This window comes from Neolamprologus brichardi, chromosome 23 (assembly GCF_056152115.1).
Source record: "Neolamprologus brichardi isolate AB-2024 chromosome 23, ASM5615211v1, whole genome shotgun sequence".
Taxonomy (NCBI): domain Eukaryota; kingdom Metazoa; phylum Chordata; class Actinopteri; order Cichliformes; family Cichlidae; genus Neolamprologus; species Neolamprologus brichardi.
In genome coordinates, this window is record NC_142125.1 from 37,984,568 (window position 1) to 37,997,758 (window position 13,191).

General features: G+C 44.0%; 1 protein-coding gene across 3 annotated transcripts in view; it reads left to right on the top strand.

Moving 5' to 3' along the window:
* Positions 1-13,191, top strand: part of raph1b (Ras association (RalGDS/AF-6) and pleckstrin homology domains 1b) — a 40,378-nt gene that overhangs the window by 14,732 nt on the left and 12,455 nt on the right. For 2 of the 3 annotated variants that reach the window (XM_087835858.1, XM_087835859.1), the window contains exons 3-8: positions 8,106-8,225; positions 8,536-8,641; positions 8,734-8,928; positions 9,955-10,379; positions 10,875-10,961; positions 11,370-11,444. In XM_087835858.1, the coding sequence (XP_087691984.1) occupies positions 8,106-8,225; positions 8,536-8,641; positions 8,734-8,928; positions 9,955-10,379; positions 10,875-10,961; positions 11,370-11,444 (1,008 nt within the window). The remainder of the gene's footprint in view (positions 1-8,105; positions 8,226-8,535; positions 8,642-8,733; positions 8,929-9,954; positions 10,380-10,874; positions 10,962-11,369; positions 11,445-13,191) is intronic. The other variant, XM_087835860.1, reaches the window with a different exon arrangement.

The following is a 13,191-nucleotide window of genomic DNA, read 5'->3' on the forward strand; positions in this document are numbered from 1 at the left end:
CATGATGCAAACAGTTCATGATGCTTTATGTTGAAATGACTTGCCCCAGGTTCATATTTGTGTCTGAGCAAGCACAAAATAAGACTGCATGCAATGCCAACCAGCAAGCATCAATTCAACCAAAAGAAAACAAGAGAAGGAAATCGGTAGAGTGTTTACGCCGTGGCTTTGCAGCTCTTTATATGCTACCAGATCAATGGGTCTCATCTATTTTTTAAGCACTGCCTGTTTGTTTTTTGTTTTTTAATGTCTGGCTTATACTTCTCGACTCATCGGCCTCTGCCGTCTGCTGCTGCAGTGCTGCATCATGTTTTACAAAGTTTGTGTGGGTGTGTATGAGCCCACTGCAGCAGACCACCTGAGCCCCTTCATCTGTGTGTGTGTGTGTGTGGTTGGAAGTGTTGGACGTAACCTGATCTCTTGAGGGAATGGACAAGACTATGGATTTCACATTTGGGCCGATGCCCTGAAGGAAGCAGGGAGGCTGAGACATCGTTGCTGTGTTTCCGTGTAAGGGAGAGTGACACAGACAAATAAGAAGAGACTTGCCCATGTGCGTGCTCGCTGCTTCAAAGTGACGTCAGCTTTTTCACCAAGCGCATAAATGACTATATTATGAAGTGCTGATAGACTGTATGCTTTGCGGTCATGGCTACAAACAGATGTTCAAACACTGTACTAACAATGTAGGTTGTTACAGTGTATCTGTCAGCACAGAGATGTGCGTGTGTGCTTGTGTGTTGCCATGGCAGTTTCTCTTTGAATAGATGCAGGGCAGCTGAAATTTGGCTCGCTCTGATGCTGGTGAGCTGTTGAGTCCTCGCACCTTACCGCCCACCAGTGTGACCGTGCATTTTCACACTCCCTCTCTTTTCTAGTCTCACTTTCTCTTGCTCTTCCTCTCTCCATCTGTCTGCTTCTGACATCCTCCCCATCTTTCTCCTCTCTCTGTCCCCCATCTCTTTCTCTGCCCCTCCTTCCTAACTGGCTGCGTAAGCCGGAGTGGTTGAGTGATCCTGAATGCACTCAAGCGTGTGTGTGTGTGTGTGTGTGTGTGTGTGTGTGTGTGTGTTTCTTCCCTGCTTACAAGCTGTTGCTCGTGCTTGACTAATAACATGGGAGCTGTTGTTTCGGCCAGCCCCCCCTCCACAATCTAATAGCTGGCTCCGTTCCTCCATTATTATTGTACCCATCCATCATTCCTTCTCTGCTCTCTCTCCAGCCTGTTAACTATCTCGTATCACCCCCCACCCCACCCCCCACCAACCAAGTAGTCCGTCCCCTTGATGTGCTTGCTTTCATGTGACACATGCCACTTCTTATTCGTGTTCTGTTTTTGACTTATGTTTACAGGACTGTCTCAACATTTGAGGCAATGTTGAGATTTCGGTGCACATTTCCATCAACGCTATCTTGTGTTTAGTGCTGCCGTAGTCGTGTGTGAAAGAAGGCTGTAGCTCTCCAGTTTTAAAGCCTAAAATTTACCATTATGTAAACAGGCCGTAGATTTAACATACAAGCGCAAGTTTACTTTTTTTACATTTATTTTAGGAATTTACAGCTTGAATACAGGCGTTAGGATGACTCAGGGCAAAATATGAAAAAAAAATACTTCATTAAAAACAATAATATAGAACGTAATGATGTGGTAGTCTAACTCTTACACATCTGGCAGTGCTGACGAATCAATCGACAGCAGGCGGTGGGAGTGTTAGTTTCATTTTCAGGTATTACTGGTGCTGCTGGTCATGACATCAGTATGTAAACACTCCTTGTGTAGCATAAAACAAACTATCACAAGTGAGGCTTATTAATTTTGGCATGGCTCTTACTTTAATGTATCTTCCTTGTGTAGTGTACAGCTTTGAGTGTTCCCCATGCCACAAATAAGGAATGAGCTCCACCCATACTGTATGTCCCTCACCCCTTCTTAAATTAAACCTGTAATCATCTTGTCACAAGCTTTCCTCATTAACCTTTAGGGCTGCAGCCACGCTAGATTTTCCCATTCATCATGGGCAAACAAGCACAGTGTGTTATGTCGTTTTCTGAGTCAGACATCATCACAGGCTACTACAGGTCAGCCAAGGCTGACAAACCAGCCACACCTAGTTGGACTTTTGGTCCAGCCACTCCCTTGTTCAAAGAGTTCTTTTACTGGCACTTACAAGTTTCCTATTTTCCTTCTTTTTACTTGCATAATGCCCACATGTTGACGCAGGGATGGCAGCTTCTGGCTTTCATTTCTCGTCTCCTGGTGTGACTTTGTATATGAAGGGAGGGGACCAGGGGGGAAAAAAGGCAAGGCAGGAACAGAAAGCAGGGATGGGAGTGGAAATGAGCAAATAATCACCATCTGCATGGCAAATGCAAGCCTGGAAATGACACACACTCGCACATTTACAAAGAGATCGTATCTATTTTTTATATCTTAACGGTAGTGAAACCAAGCATTTGTCTGCTCCAGGCTTTGTTCTTTGACAGAAGACCTTATTTCAACTGTCAAGCCACAAACAAGATTACAAGACGCGCTCGAAAGCGCCCATTGCCTTCAAGCGGCTACAGGATGTCATTATGATATTTTGACACTTGGCTTTACAGCGTGGTGTTTTTACTGTGATGACACAAACACATGCATGTGTGAAAGGTGAATCATAGTGACAGGTTAGAAGTGCAGCTTGCACCAGATGATGGTCTGACATGAGAAAAAGAAGAGATGAGGGGGAGAAGATCAGAGATGAATGCATTAAATTTATTTTAAAGGAGTGGGTGATTTTCAGAAACATTCAATTAACATGTAGTTTCCCTTTGTAAGTACCAAGAGTTTGCAAATGAGCTGTATTACATGGAACAGACGGGCCTTACAACTGCTGGATTTTTAACAAGGAAGGCGATCACCAGGAAACCTGCATGAGGCTGTTTTTGTGTTTATAGATTTGCATGTTTTTATACACTACAGTGCTAGAATATACAGCACTTATTTTATAAATACATTGCTAAAAAAGGAACTTTTGTTTTAATCAGAGTTCAGCATCAAGTCAGTTAAACTTGTGGGATATTGATCTGGTCAGTTAAGTAGCAGAGGGGGTTTGCTCATCAGTTTCAGCTGCTTTGGTGTTAATGAGACTAACAGCAGGTGCACTAAAGAGACAACAATGGCACGACCACTAAAACAGGAATGGTTTTTACAGTTAGAGGTCACTGACTTTTTTCCCTCTCCATCTTTTCTGACTATTTTTTCACTAGCTTTGCGTTTAGCTACGGTCAGTGTCACTACTGGTAGCATGAGGCGATACCTGGACGCTACAGAGGCTGCACAGGTAGTCCAACTCCTCCAGGATGGTGCATCAATTTGTGCCATTGCCTGAAGGCTTGCAGGTTCTCCCAGCACAGGAGACAGGCATTTACTTTAGGAGAGCCTGACAGGGCCGTACAAGACCCTTAACCGATCATCAGGACCGCTGTCTGCTCCTTAGTGAGCAGACATGCAAGAGCTACAAAATGACATCCAGCAAGCTGTTGGTGTGACTGTCTCTGACCAAACAATCAGTAGCAGTGCAGCCTGAGGGCTTGACTTCCTCTTATGGGCCCCTTTGCTCACTGCCTGGCACCATGGGGTTTGATTTTTAGGATGTCTTTGAATTCAGCCCTCTGTAGGTTGATAATTTTAATTTCCATTAACTGATGTGGTATCCTTTCATTTCTAAGAGATTACCCAATCCATATCAGTATAAATAAGGTGGATTTAAAAATGGCCTATCAGATATGCATAATCACATGGTTTTGTGTTTGTTTGTTTTTCCCTCTAGATTACTTCACTTCACACACACTACATTGCCCAGAGGTTATCAGCAGCATTTACAGCACTGGGACATGCATTAATATTCCCAGGTCCGATGACCGACTGTGTTTGGAGCTATTCCTGTCTATGGGTGTTGTAGATGCTTTGCCTGCTTCCTCTGTTTCACCTTTGTTTGCATCTGCCCCCAGAGACCTTTATCGACATGAGCATTTTGTGTCCCATTAAACTCTCAAGAATTCCCGCTCTCCATTTAGAGCCAAGCACCACGACAGTGTGGGCATCGCAGAAATTCAGTTTGTTATTGCCACGCTGTTTCTGGTTTTATTGCCTCATGTTTCTCATTTTGGCGTATTTTGAAATGGTGATATAATGTGTTGAGAATAATTTTAGATGAGAGGTGTCAGACACTGGCGTTAAGCTATTTTTGCAAAGATTGTTTGAGAGAAGAGAAAAATAGCGGTGAGGAGTAGGTGGCTTTGGAGATGACCCCTACACTCCTCACTGCAACATTTCAGCACACATACAGTTGAGGCTTGGTGGAGTTTCTTGTCCAAAAATAGCATATTTAGAAGTACTTGGGGAAACATTCAGTCAGTGGAGTATCTGGTCACAACAGTGTTTACACAGCTCGATTCATTTTCCACCTCCCAGCCCTCTGACTTCCTGTGCGATGGAAATATGAAAGGCTTTATGTGTAACTCAAATGTTGAGAGTAGTTGATCATTTGTATGTCGACTGCAGGCAGAACAGGTGCTGCTGAAGCTGTCGGTGCATTACAGTCGGCACTTGCTTTCCCCTTCTCTCGTACTTTGAGATCATATGAATTCATAACTTTCACAAAATAACTCTTGATCTTAATGTAGTACATTTCCATCTGAATATTAAGAGAATAAAGACCCAAGACTGCAGCTATTCCTGCATATTTGTGCTTCCCTACAGGGTTTAATATTGGATCCATTAACTTTTAATAACAAAACATGCCTCTGTCACCTAACCAAAGGCTTGTTTGAAGCCTGACATGTCATATTTGGTGTGAAAACAGGCCTTAGGCTGCATTAGTCACTCCAGTCAATGTGACGTAAAAACAAGAGATCAGCAAGTTCACGTTTTAGCCAGTCCAGCTTTGTTTTCTCGCCTTAGCTACTCTTTCTGAATCGTCACCCTATTTTCTGTATTGCGGTGAGGGTAGACTTGACACATCTGCAGCCAGTTGGATTAATAAAAAGTCCCACTTAATCAGTTGCATACAAGGATGTTTTATTAAGAGTTGTATGTACGGAAACTTATTTGAGACACAATAATTAGATAACAGTTTTCATATTGCTCCCTTTCTAATCCTCTCGATACGCTCTGATCTGGATGACTTGGTCTAAAGATAGACACGTCTTTCTCTTCCTCCTCCCACATACTCAACCTCCTCAGCGCTGGGTGCTTACTGCGCTTTCTTTAACAGTTTGAGATTTTTGTTTTTAGAAAACACTCTGCATAAAGAGATGAGCAGCCACTGCGAGTTTACATAAAAAACAAAAAAAACAAAGAGACTCCAGAAGGAGCCTCCACGGGAAAAGGCCTTTGACCTTTATTCTTTCACCCCAGACCTCTGAGCTGCCCAGCAGTCACAGGAGACAGATGAATGGCGGTCATGCTCCTACAAGACAGACGGGACCATGCAGCATCAGCAGGGAAAAGGCCACGGCTGGTGTTTAGTTTGTGATGATGCCTGTAGGAGTGCATTTGCAGACTACATACACACGCATATATACACAAACACAACCTCCTATCCCCGTGTCTCTCTCAGGTCATGCTCCATAAGCTTAAAAGCAGGGCCTCAGGTGGTAATTCACTTAAACCTGCAGCAGCATCTGCTGTTAAGGCCGTGATTCCATTAGAATGACAGCAGCTATTTCCAAAGTGCTCTTTGTTTTTGGCTCTGCATCGTTTTTGCTCTATTTTTACTCTTTCTGCATCTGGACTGAATACACACCTACAGCATATCTATATATATTTGTACTTGTTTTTTGACCTGACCACAAGTCTGTGTGTGTATGTGTGTGGAAGAGACTCTTATAAAGGACTCCAGGCCGTTTACACACAGCTGTTAAGTGTCCTGCAGTGCGACTCATTTCCTGTATGTGTATTTACATATGGAATAACCTCGGGGAATAATGGCAGTGCAGGCTCATTTGATTTTTAGTCATTTCCTCTTGCGCTCGTCTTGATGCCATAGCTCGAGATACTCACCTGATTTTACAAAATCATGGCTGTGACTGAAGGGTCCCCATATGGAGCCACATTTCATGGTAGCCAAGGAGACAAACGATTCAAATTGTGTTACGATGTAACATGTGTGGGCATAAGGGTGGTGATGTCTGGATCTCACTCAAGTTTCTTCCCCCCCATTCCTACAAGTGTACAAGTGCCACCCCCACCACTACCGCCACTATAAGTGGTATGGATAAGCTGGACGACAGCTGGAGCTTCCTGCAAGGAAACAAGCCATGTGGGAAATTAGGAATTTTGCACATCCTGGCTATTTCCTGTTCTGACTGCCACACACGTTCACGAGTGCATGGATGTAATTTTAAGCGCACATATACACACTGGGTTGTTTTTGTTTACATACTCATTGACTCCATTCTTTCCTCCACAAGATGACAAGTTCATGTTTCTCATGTGTTTTAATGAGAGTGCTGGAAGAAGGAAGCTATCCATCATCAAAAGTATAATAAACACTCTGTGACAGCTTTGGTCTGTAATACAAGCTTGTAGCACCAGCTTCAGGGTACGTCTTCTACATGCACCACATACAGTGATTTCTAGTAATAAGCATGCTGGAATTTGTCTGAAATAAGCACCCCTCAGCTGCTTAGCTTTTCATCTTTTATCTGGTTTGCTACGACCTTCATCACATTCTAACAACAAAGCATAGCTTTCAGATCACCAAGTGTTCATTTTAGCCGTAAAGGCAACGGCACACAAATACTCACACATACAAGCAGACGTTTTGCTAGATCAAAAGAACAGGGGTCATCAGCGGGGTTAATCCCAGTTTGGTACAGTCCCCTCTAGTGACTGACACCACATAGCTGGGATAACATGGAATGACACCCTCTGAAAACATCAATGGGATTACTCTGGAATATTCCATCTGACTGGCCTGTTTTGGGGGCCGAGACAGGAGTGCACACCAAGGAAAAAACAGGTTGAGCGTTCTGCTTTAGTTTGTTTAATATCCAGTGTTGAATATACAGTGGTGTAATATTTTTCTTTGTGTGTGCCAAGCTGAAAGTGTGCAGTAAGAAAATGTGTTTCTGCACTCGGCACTTCCTCTGGCATCTGACCGGGTATCAGAGCCATGACCTCCTCCTGTGCTCAACCGTACTTTGCTTCCATTTGACAGGTCTGTCACCAGATTAGTGAACGATCTTCCTCGGTGCACATCAGCATTTGGGTGAACATATTTTTTTCACATGGACCGGAGACCATCGCATTAGAAAGAGAAGGAAATGAGGATGAATGTTGGCACACATCAAGGCTGCAGACTGTTTTGCGTTATCAGTTGGAGCCATTTTCTGTTATGTTTGCCTCCTTCATATCATTCATTCAGTGTTTTGTCTACTGTGGCGTTCTTGTGTGTATGAAAAGGATTGGGTTAGACATTTTAGCTTTGACTCTAGAGCGTCAGATTTCCTCCTGATTTTATTCTGATTCTGTTTAATTGTTAGATATGAGACTCGAGTCGGCTAGGCAAACAGATGCATGCTGGTGTTGCGCCACTTTCCATTTAACCCACTAGAGGGAGCTCTGCCATCACCTTTGACTAAAAACAGCTGGGCATTCTCAGCGAGCCAGCTATGCTTTCCATCCTATTATCCACCGGCCTTTAACAGCACATGCTATTGCTCCCTGTGGTCTGATTAATATCTTAATTCAACAGTGATCTGTGGGTCTCCAAAGAAATGAGTGGGTTTTTTTCTGCAGACATGAGGAAGATGCTCTGCTCCTCCCTCTGTGTTGGCTCTTGAACTGGTAGTAGAGGTGCTGGGCGTGTCAGTGATGCACAGCACACAAGACACCACAGGGTGATCGCACAGCACAAGGTGCCCGCTAGGGGTCTGCGAACGGTTGTCATGGTAACAGGCAGTGAGGTTGGCATGAGATTAAGTTGTTTTTGCGTTTTGTTTTGTTTTTTTCCCCCTCTCTCCTCATTTAGATAATTCCTGCTATGTGGGTGTGAAATTGTCTGTCTTATTTTTTTTTCCCTTTCTGTTTCTTTTGCATTTGTGTGCGTGTGTATGTGTAGATGGACCAGGTATCTGATGACGAGTTGGACCATGGAGCAGAGGAAGACAGTGACAAGGAGGACCAGGACCTGGACAAGATGTTTGGAGCCTGGCTGGGAGAGCTGGACAAGCTCACACAGGTTAAAACACAAATACACTCACACACACTAAGGGGGTGGTTTGTTACACAGACGTAGACAGAGCACCGAGAAAAGATGGGGCTGTATCCATAGCAACCTTAACACTGCTAATCCTGTCTCCCTTTACTGTATCCTAGCAACTCCACTCCCACCACCACCACATAGTATTTGTGCAGGTCTGTGGGTAACTGAGGAGTCTGGCAGGCAGACGAGGTTGTTACGATGCGCTTTGACTGTAGTGTCAGAGTGTGAATGTGTGTTTTGCAAATGTGCATCTTATGAGTTTCGTGTGTGTGTGCACACATTGCAGAGTCTGGATGATGGCAGGCCGCAGAAAGCACTGCAGAAACCTCCTCTCAGGCAGGAGACGAACATGGCCAACTTTTCCTACCGCTTCTCAATGTATAACATAAATGGTAAGACCTCACTTCAGTATAACAACAGAACAGAGATGCACTTATTAGTATAACCCTCTCTTTGGCAATAACTCTTGCTTTGCTCCTTGCAGAGGCGTTGAACCAAGGTGACACAGTGGACCTGGATGCCCTGATGGCTGACCTGTGCTCCATCGAGCAGGAGTTGAATACCATTTCCAAACCAAACTCAACTTCTCGCAGCCAGAGCAAAGGCCAGCAGAGGGCAGCTGGAGGGCGCAGTGCTAGCACTAAGCACACAGGCACCAGTGGAGGAGGAAGCAGCGGAGGTAGTCCTGCTGAATTATGGGCTTTTAAAACAAAAAGTGCAGTTCCTAAACAATTTGATACTCATTGTGAAGAAGTGAGACTGTTATCATTTGGTATCCTTTCAGATAGTTGTCAATTGTAAGGCATGATGTCTGAGGTTGTTGTACAGCAGTGGCTTCCAGCTTGCAGCCCAGTCAGATGAGCTCAAGAGCCCTTCCATCACTTCCACCTCATCTTCATTTAACCTCATTTTATTGTCATTGTCCATGTACAATCATATTATGGGTTCTCCACACCAACTGTGCAGGAATAAAATATAAATAGTAAGACAGCAGGAATAAATAGCAATCAGGAGGAATATATACAATGCAGCCCACTTTGATTTTAGGTACGCTGGACCTGTGGAACTCCCCTTTCTTTAACTACACATTTAAAATCCCTGAAATATCTTAATGTAAGAAAAAGTAGGGCAGTATAAGCTGTAAAACTAAAGTCTGAAATCTTCAAAAGCCATCGAGCGGGCCAGATTGGAGTCTTTGGGAGGGGAATTCTGTTCCCCTGGCCTTATATTGACACCCCTGCTCTACACTGCTGGTTTCCACCTTTTTATTCATGCTCTTAGCTAGCTTGTAGTTTTTGCTGTTTATTCAGCAGCTGTATTTGTATTCCATATACATACTGCATTTAGCAAACAAGTTCAATTACTTATCTACATTTTAGGCTGCCTATATCAACCATTTTTTCATGTTTAGGATTTTGAAAGTGATACCATAGGTAATCTTTCCATGTCCCCCCTAGCTGCACAAATATACCCCCTGTGGTTAGGAAACACTGCTGTGCATCAAAAAGAAGGAAGTCTTTGTGGGATGAAACAAAAGTGTAAAACTGGGGTTGAGAGAAATAAACACCTGCAAAGTTATAACAGAGAGAGAAAAGGTGAAGCTTTATAGAAAACAGTCAGTTTTGGTTGAGATCTTTCTTCTTGTGTCAATATTTAATTCAATCGAATATTAATTTCACTGTCAAATTGAAACCCGCCCCAACAGGAAGTGCAAGCAGCAGTACTCGAGCATCACCGGCCAACACGGTACGAGGTGGCAGCGCCACTGCTCGCCCCGCGGCCTCTAACATCTCCCTAGATGACATCACCTCTCAGCTAGAGAAGGCCTCCCTGAGCATGGATGAAGCGGCACGTCAGACGTCCTCCTCTTCCTCCTCCTCGTCCTCATTTTCCTCCAGCACCATCCGGCGGCCCTCGTCCGGATCGTCCGGCAGCGGAGGGCAGCATCGGAGGACTGGTTCGGTCGGTGCTGTCACCGAGCAGGACGCACCATCCCAGCGGTCTAGTGTGAACTCAGCATGTGCCTCAGCTTCGAGCATGGACTCCCTGGATACGGATAAAGTGACAGGAGGAGAGGTGGAGAGCCAGGGCAGCCCAATCTCACAAGGACAAAACCAAACTAATACAGAGGTACGAGCCACACTGAAACACACACATAGACATATCAGATGGTTTAAATGAGTTTTTCCAGATGTGACGGTAAGTGTAATGTACACAAGGACTGCGGTCAGTTCAGTTTGTAAGTCAGGAGAAGTGAGAAAGTACTAAGCATAGACCTTAACGAAGCCAAGCATGTTTATACACACATACTGATTGGAAGGAACTGCATGCCTGAAGTCTATCCAAAGTAAATGCACAATGCAGCCTCTGTATTGTGCATTCGATGCTGTCGGTGAATGCATTGCAATCTCAAGTGTGACTCGGATTACAATGTCAACACCTAACAAATGTTCACTAACAAAAGCAATGCCGTGGTCGGACGGCCATGACAGTCTCTCGCACGTCCCCCCTGTTTTCGCCTGCATGTGTTTACACTGTCTGTGTTTGCATCCTTTCTTATATCCACGGCCTCTGTCCTCACACACGCACACACCCCACCTGCCTGCACCCACCCGACTTTTCCAGCATGTCACGCTACGACGAGCCAACAGTAAGCCGGCCAGGCGGCAGCTTGACTTCACCTCGCGAGAGGGTGAAGTGGATCGGGCCACCGTAAGTGTGTGTGTTTGTGAATGATTGAGCAATTTCTCCAGTTGGTGTGCACAGTTAATTGTTTCAAGGTTAATGGACGTTAGGTGCAACAGAATTTTTACAATTGAGCTGTCGTGTGTGTGTGTGTGATGTGATAGCATAGCTGTGGAGTCTAGGTTTCAGAGAATATACCGTGTATTCACGCTTTTCTCTCTCATAATCATTGCCTCTTTTCCAACAGCTGTATCTAATGACAACCATCGCTGCTGCGCATTAATGAAACCTTCTCTCGCTTCCACGCTTCTCTGTACAAAAACAGATCAAAACACTTGTGATTAATAAGCTTCACAGAATCACCTGGCACTGACTTCTCTATATTTTGTCTCTTCTTCTGCTCTTATCCTCCCCCCATCTTTTCCTCCACCCAAGCACTCCTATCTGGACCAAGAAACCTCGCTCATTCTGAAAAGCATAGCTGGAAAGCCTTCTCACCTCCTGACCAAGGTGACTTCCTCATACACTTTTTGCTTTCATTCCTCTCCTGTGCATTCGTGTTTGTGTCTGAGTGCATTGCTCCTGTCTTCTGCTCTGCTCGTCTTTGTGGTAAAGTCCATGCTGAGAGTGATTATAGAGCAGAGGATTTTTTCAAACATGCTTCCACATGTGGTGTTTTGTCTGTGGGCCTTCATTTTGTTCGATCCTTCTTTCTAACTTCATGTTGCTGGCTTTTGATTTGCACTCAGTCTTCTCTGAGCAATAAAAGCTTACAAGGGGAAAATTTATTAATGTATTAGCATTTATTACGCAGTATTAAATCATTACTTTTAATATTTTGAGTTGTTTAGAAGTCTGAAACAGAAACCAGTGTGTGCTTGCAGGGCTTTAAATGGCATGATTTGTTGCCTTTCTCTTATTTTGAAAGGTTTATCTGTGTTTTAGAAAAACTGGCTACACAAGAGGCAAAACAAATGTGAACAAAGTCTACTTGATAGATTTCTCTGTGGGTTTTGGTCACATGTCACAGTCTTCAGCAGATGGAGCTTGCTCACAATGAGTTTCTCGCATTATAGAGACTAAACCATTACTTGATTCACCCATAGTTGAGATAATAACTCTACGTGCTAGCCAAAAGTGGAATTTGTGTTTAACTGAAAAAACTAATCTAAGTTGTACTCCAGCTTAGTTTTGTTATTCAAATGTCTCTATAATCCAAGTCGTGTCTGATGCTCCCATCACCTCTTTTAACCTCTGAGTAGAGGCTTTGGCCGCTGCCTTTGGCTTCTTCGCAAAGTTTAGGCTGAGCATATGTGTGCATATTTGTAGTTTGGAGCTCATTGCTTGTGAGTTATCCCACCTTTAATGCACAATGCACAGCAAGAAAGTATAAATCAGCTGATTCCAAGTTGGTTGGATATTAAATCCTTAAATTCTATAATGCTGATTAACTAGAAGAGAATGTTACAGTGTGTGTCTTTAGAAACTGAAAGTTTACAGTGCATTTTCCCACACAGAGATCTCCATTAGTGGCTGTTGGCAGTACATTGTGAGCCCTTTCAGTGATGTCCTTTATTATTTGAATATAATGGGTGCCGGCAGCGACACTGTCAGCTCATCTGCCCTCAAGTTTTAGAGCTGGATATAAGAATTGCAGTCACCTTATCTAAGAAGCTGGGAAAGAAAAGCGACTGGACTTCTTTAAGTTTCTTGATGATCGTGTGCATCGTCACATGAGCTAAGGTGTGAAAAAGGGTTATTATCAGCAGAGGTTTTGGGTGGACCTTGCCTCACCCTATCATGTGACCTGTTGCGATCAACTGACGCAAGATATGAGTGGGCGTTAAGCCGTCCTTAATTTTAGGTGTTAGACAGTTGGTGCTGTAAGCCATCCCCACATTGGACATAGATGGCTTCTTTCGCTCCTCTTCCATCTGTCTTCTCTGTCCAAAATGTGGACATTGGGATCCTTGAAAGAGTCCTTTAGATGCAGACGTACAGCTGAGTCTTGTCCTCTCGAGGTGGCTCTTCTATGTTGTGCCATAGACAAGGACATGTCCCACTAGGGACATCCACCAGTCGCTTTTCTCCTGGATAACTTTCTCCTTTACCAGGATAACTGAGATGCTACACGGACATAGTCACCAAATCTTTTGGATTGATTCAGTGGTTCAAAACATTGGTGCCTGTTGCTGTAAACAGAGCACTCAGCTGTATATTATGTTGTTTTTTTAAGGGGAGATGAGTGATAGCCTGC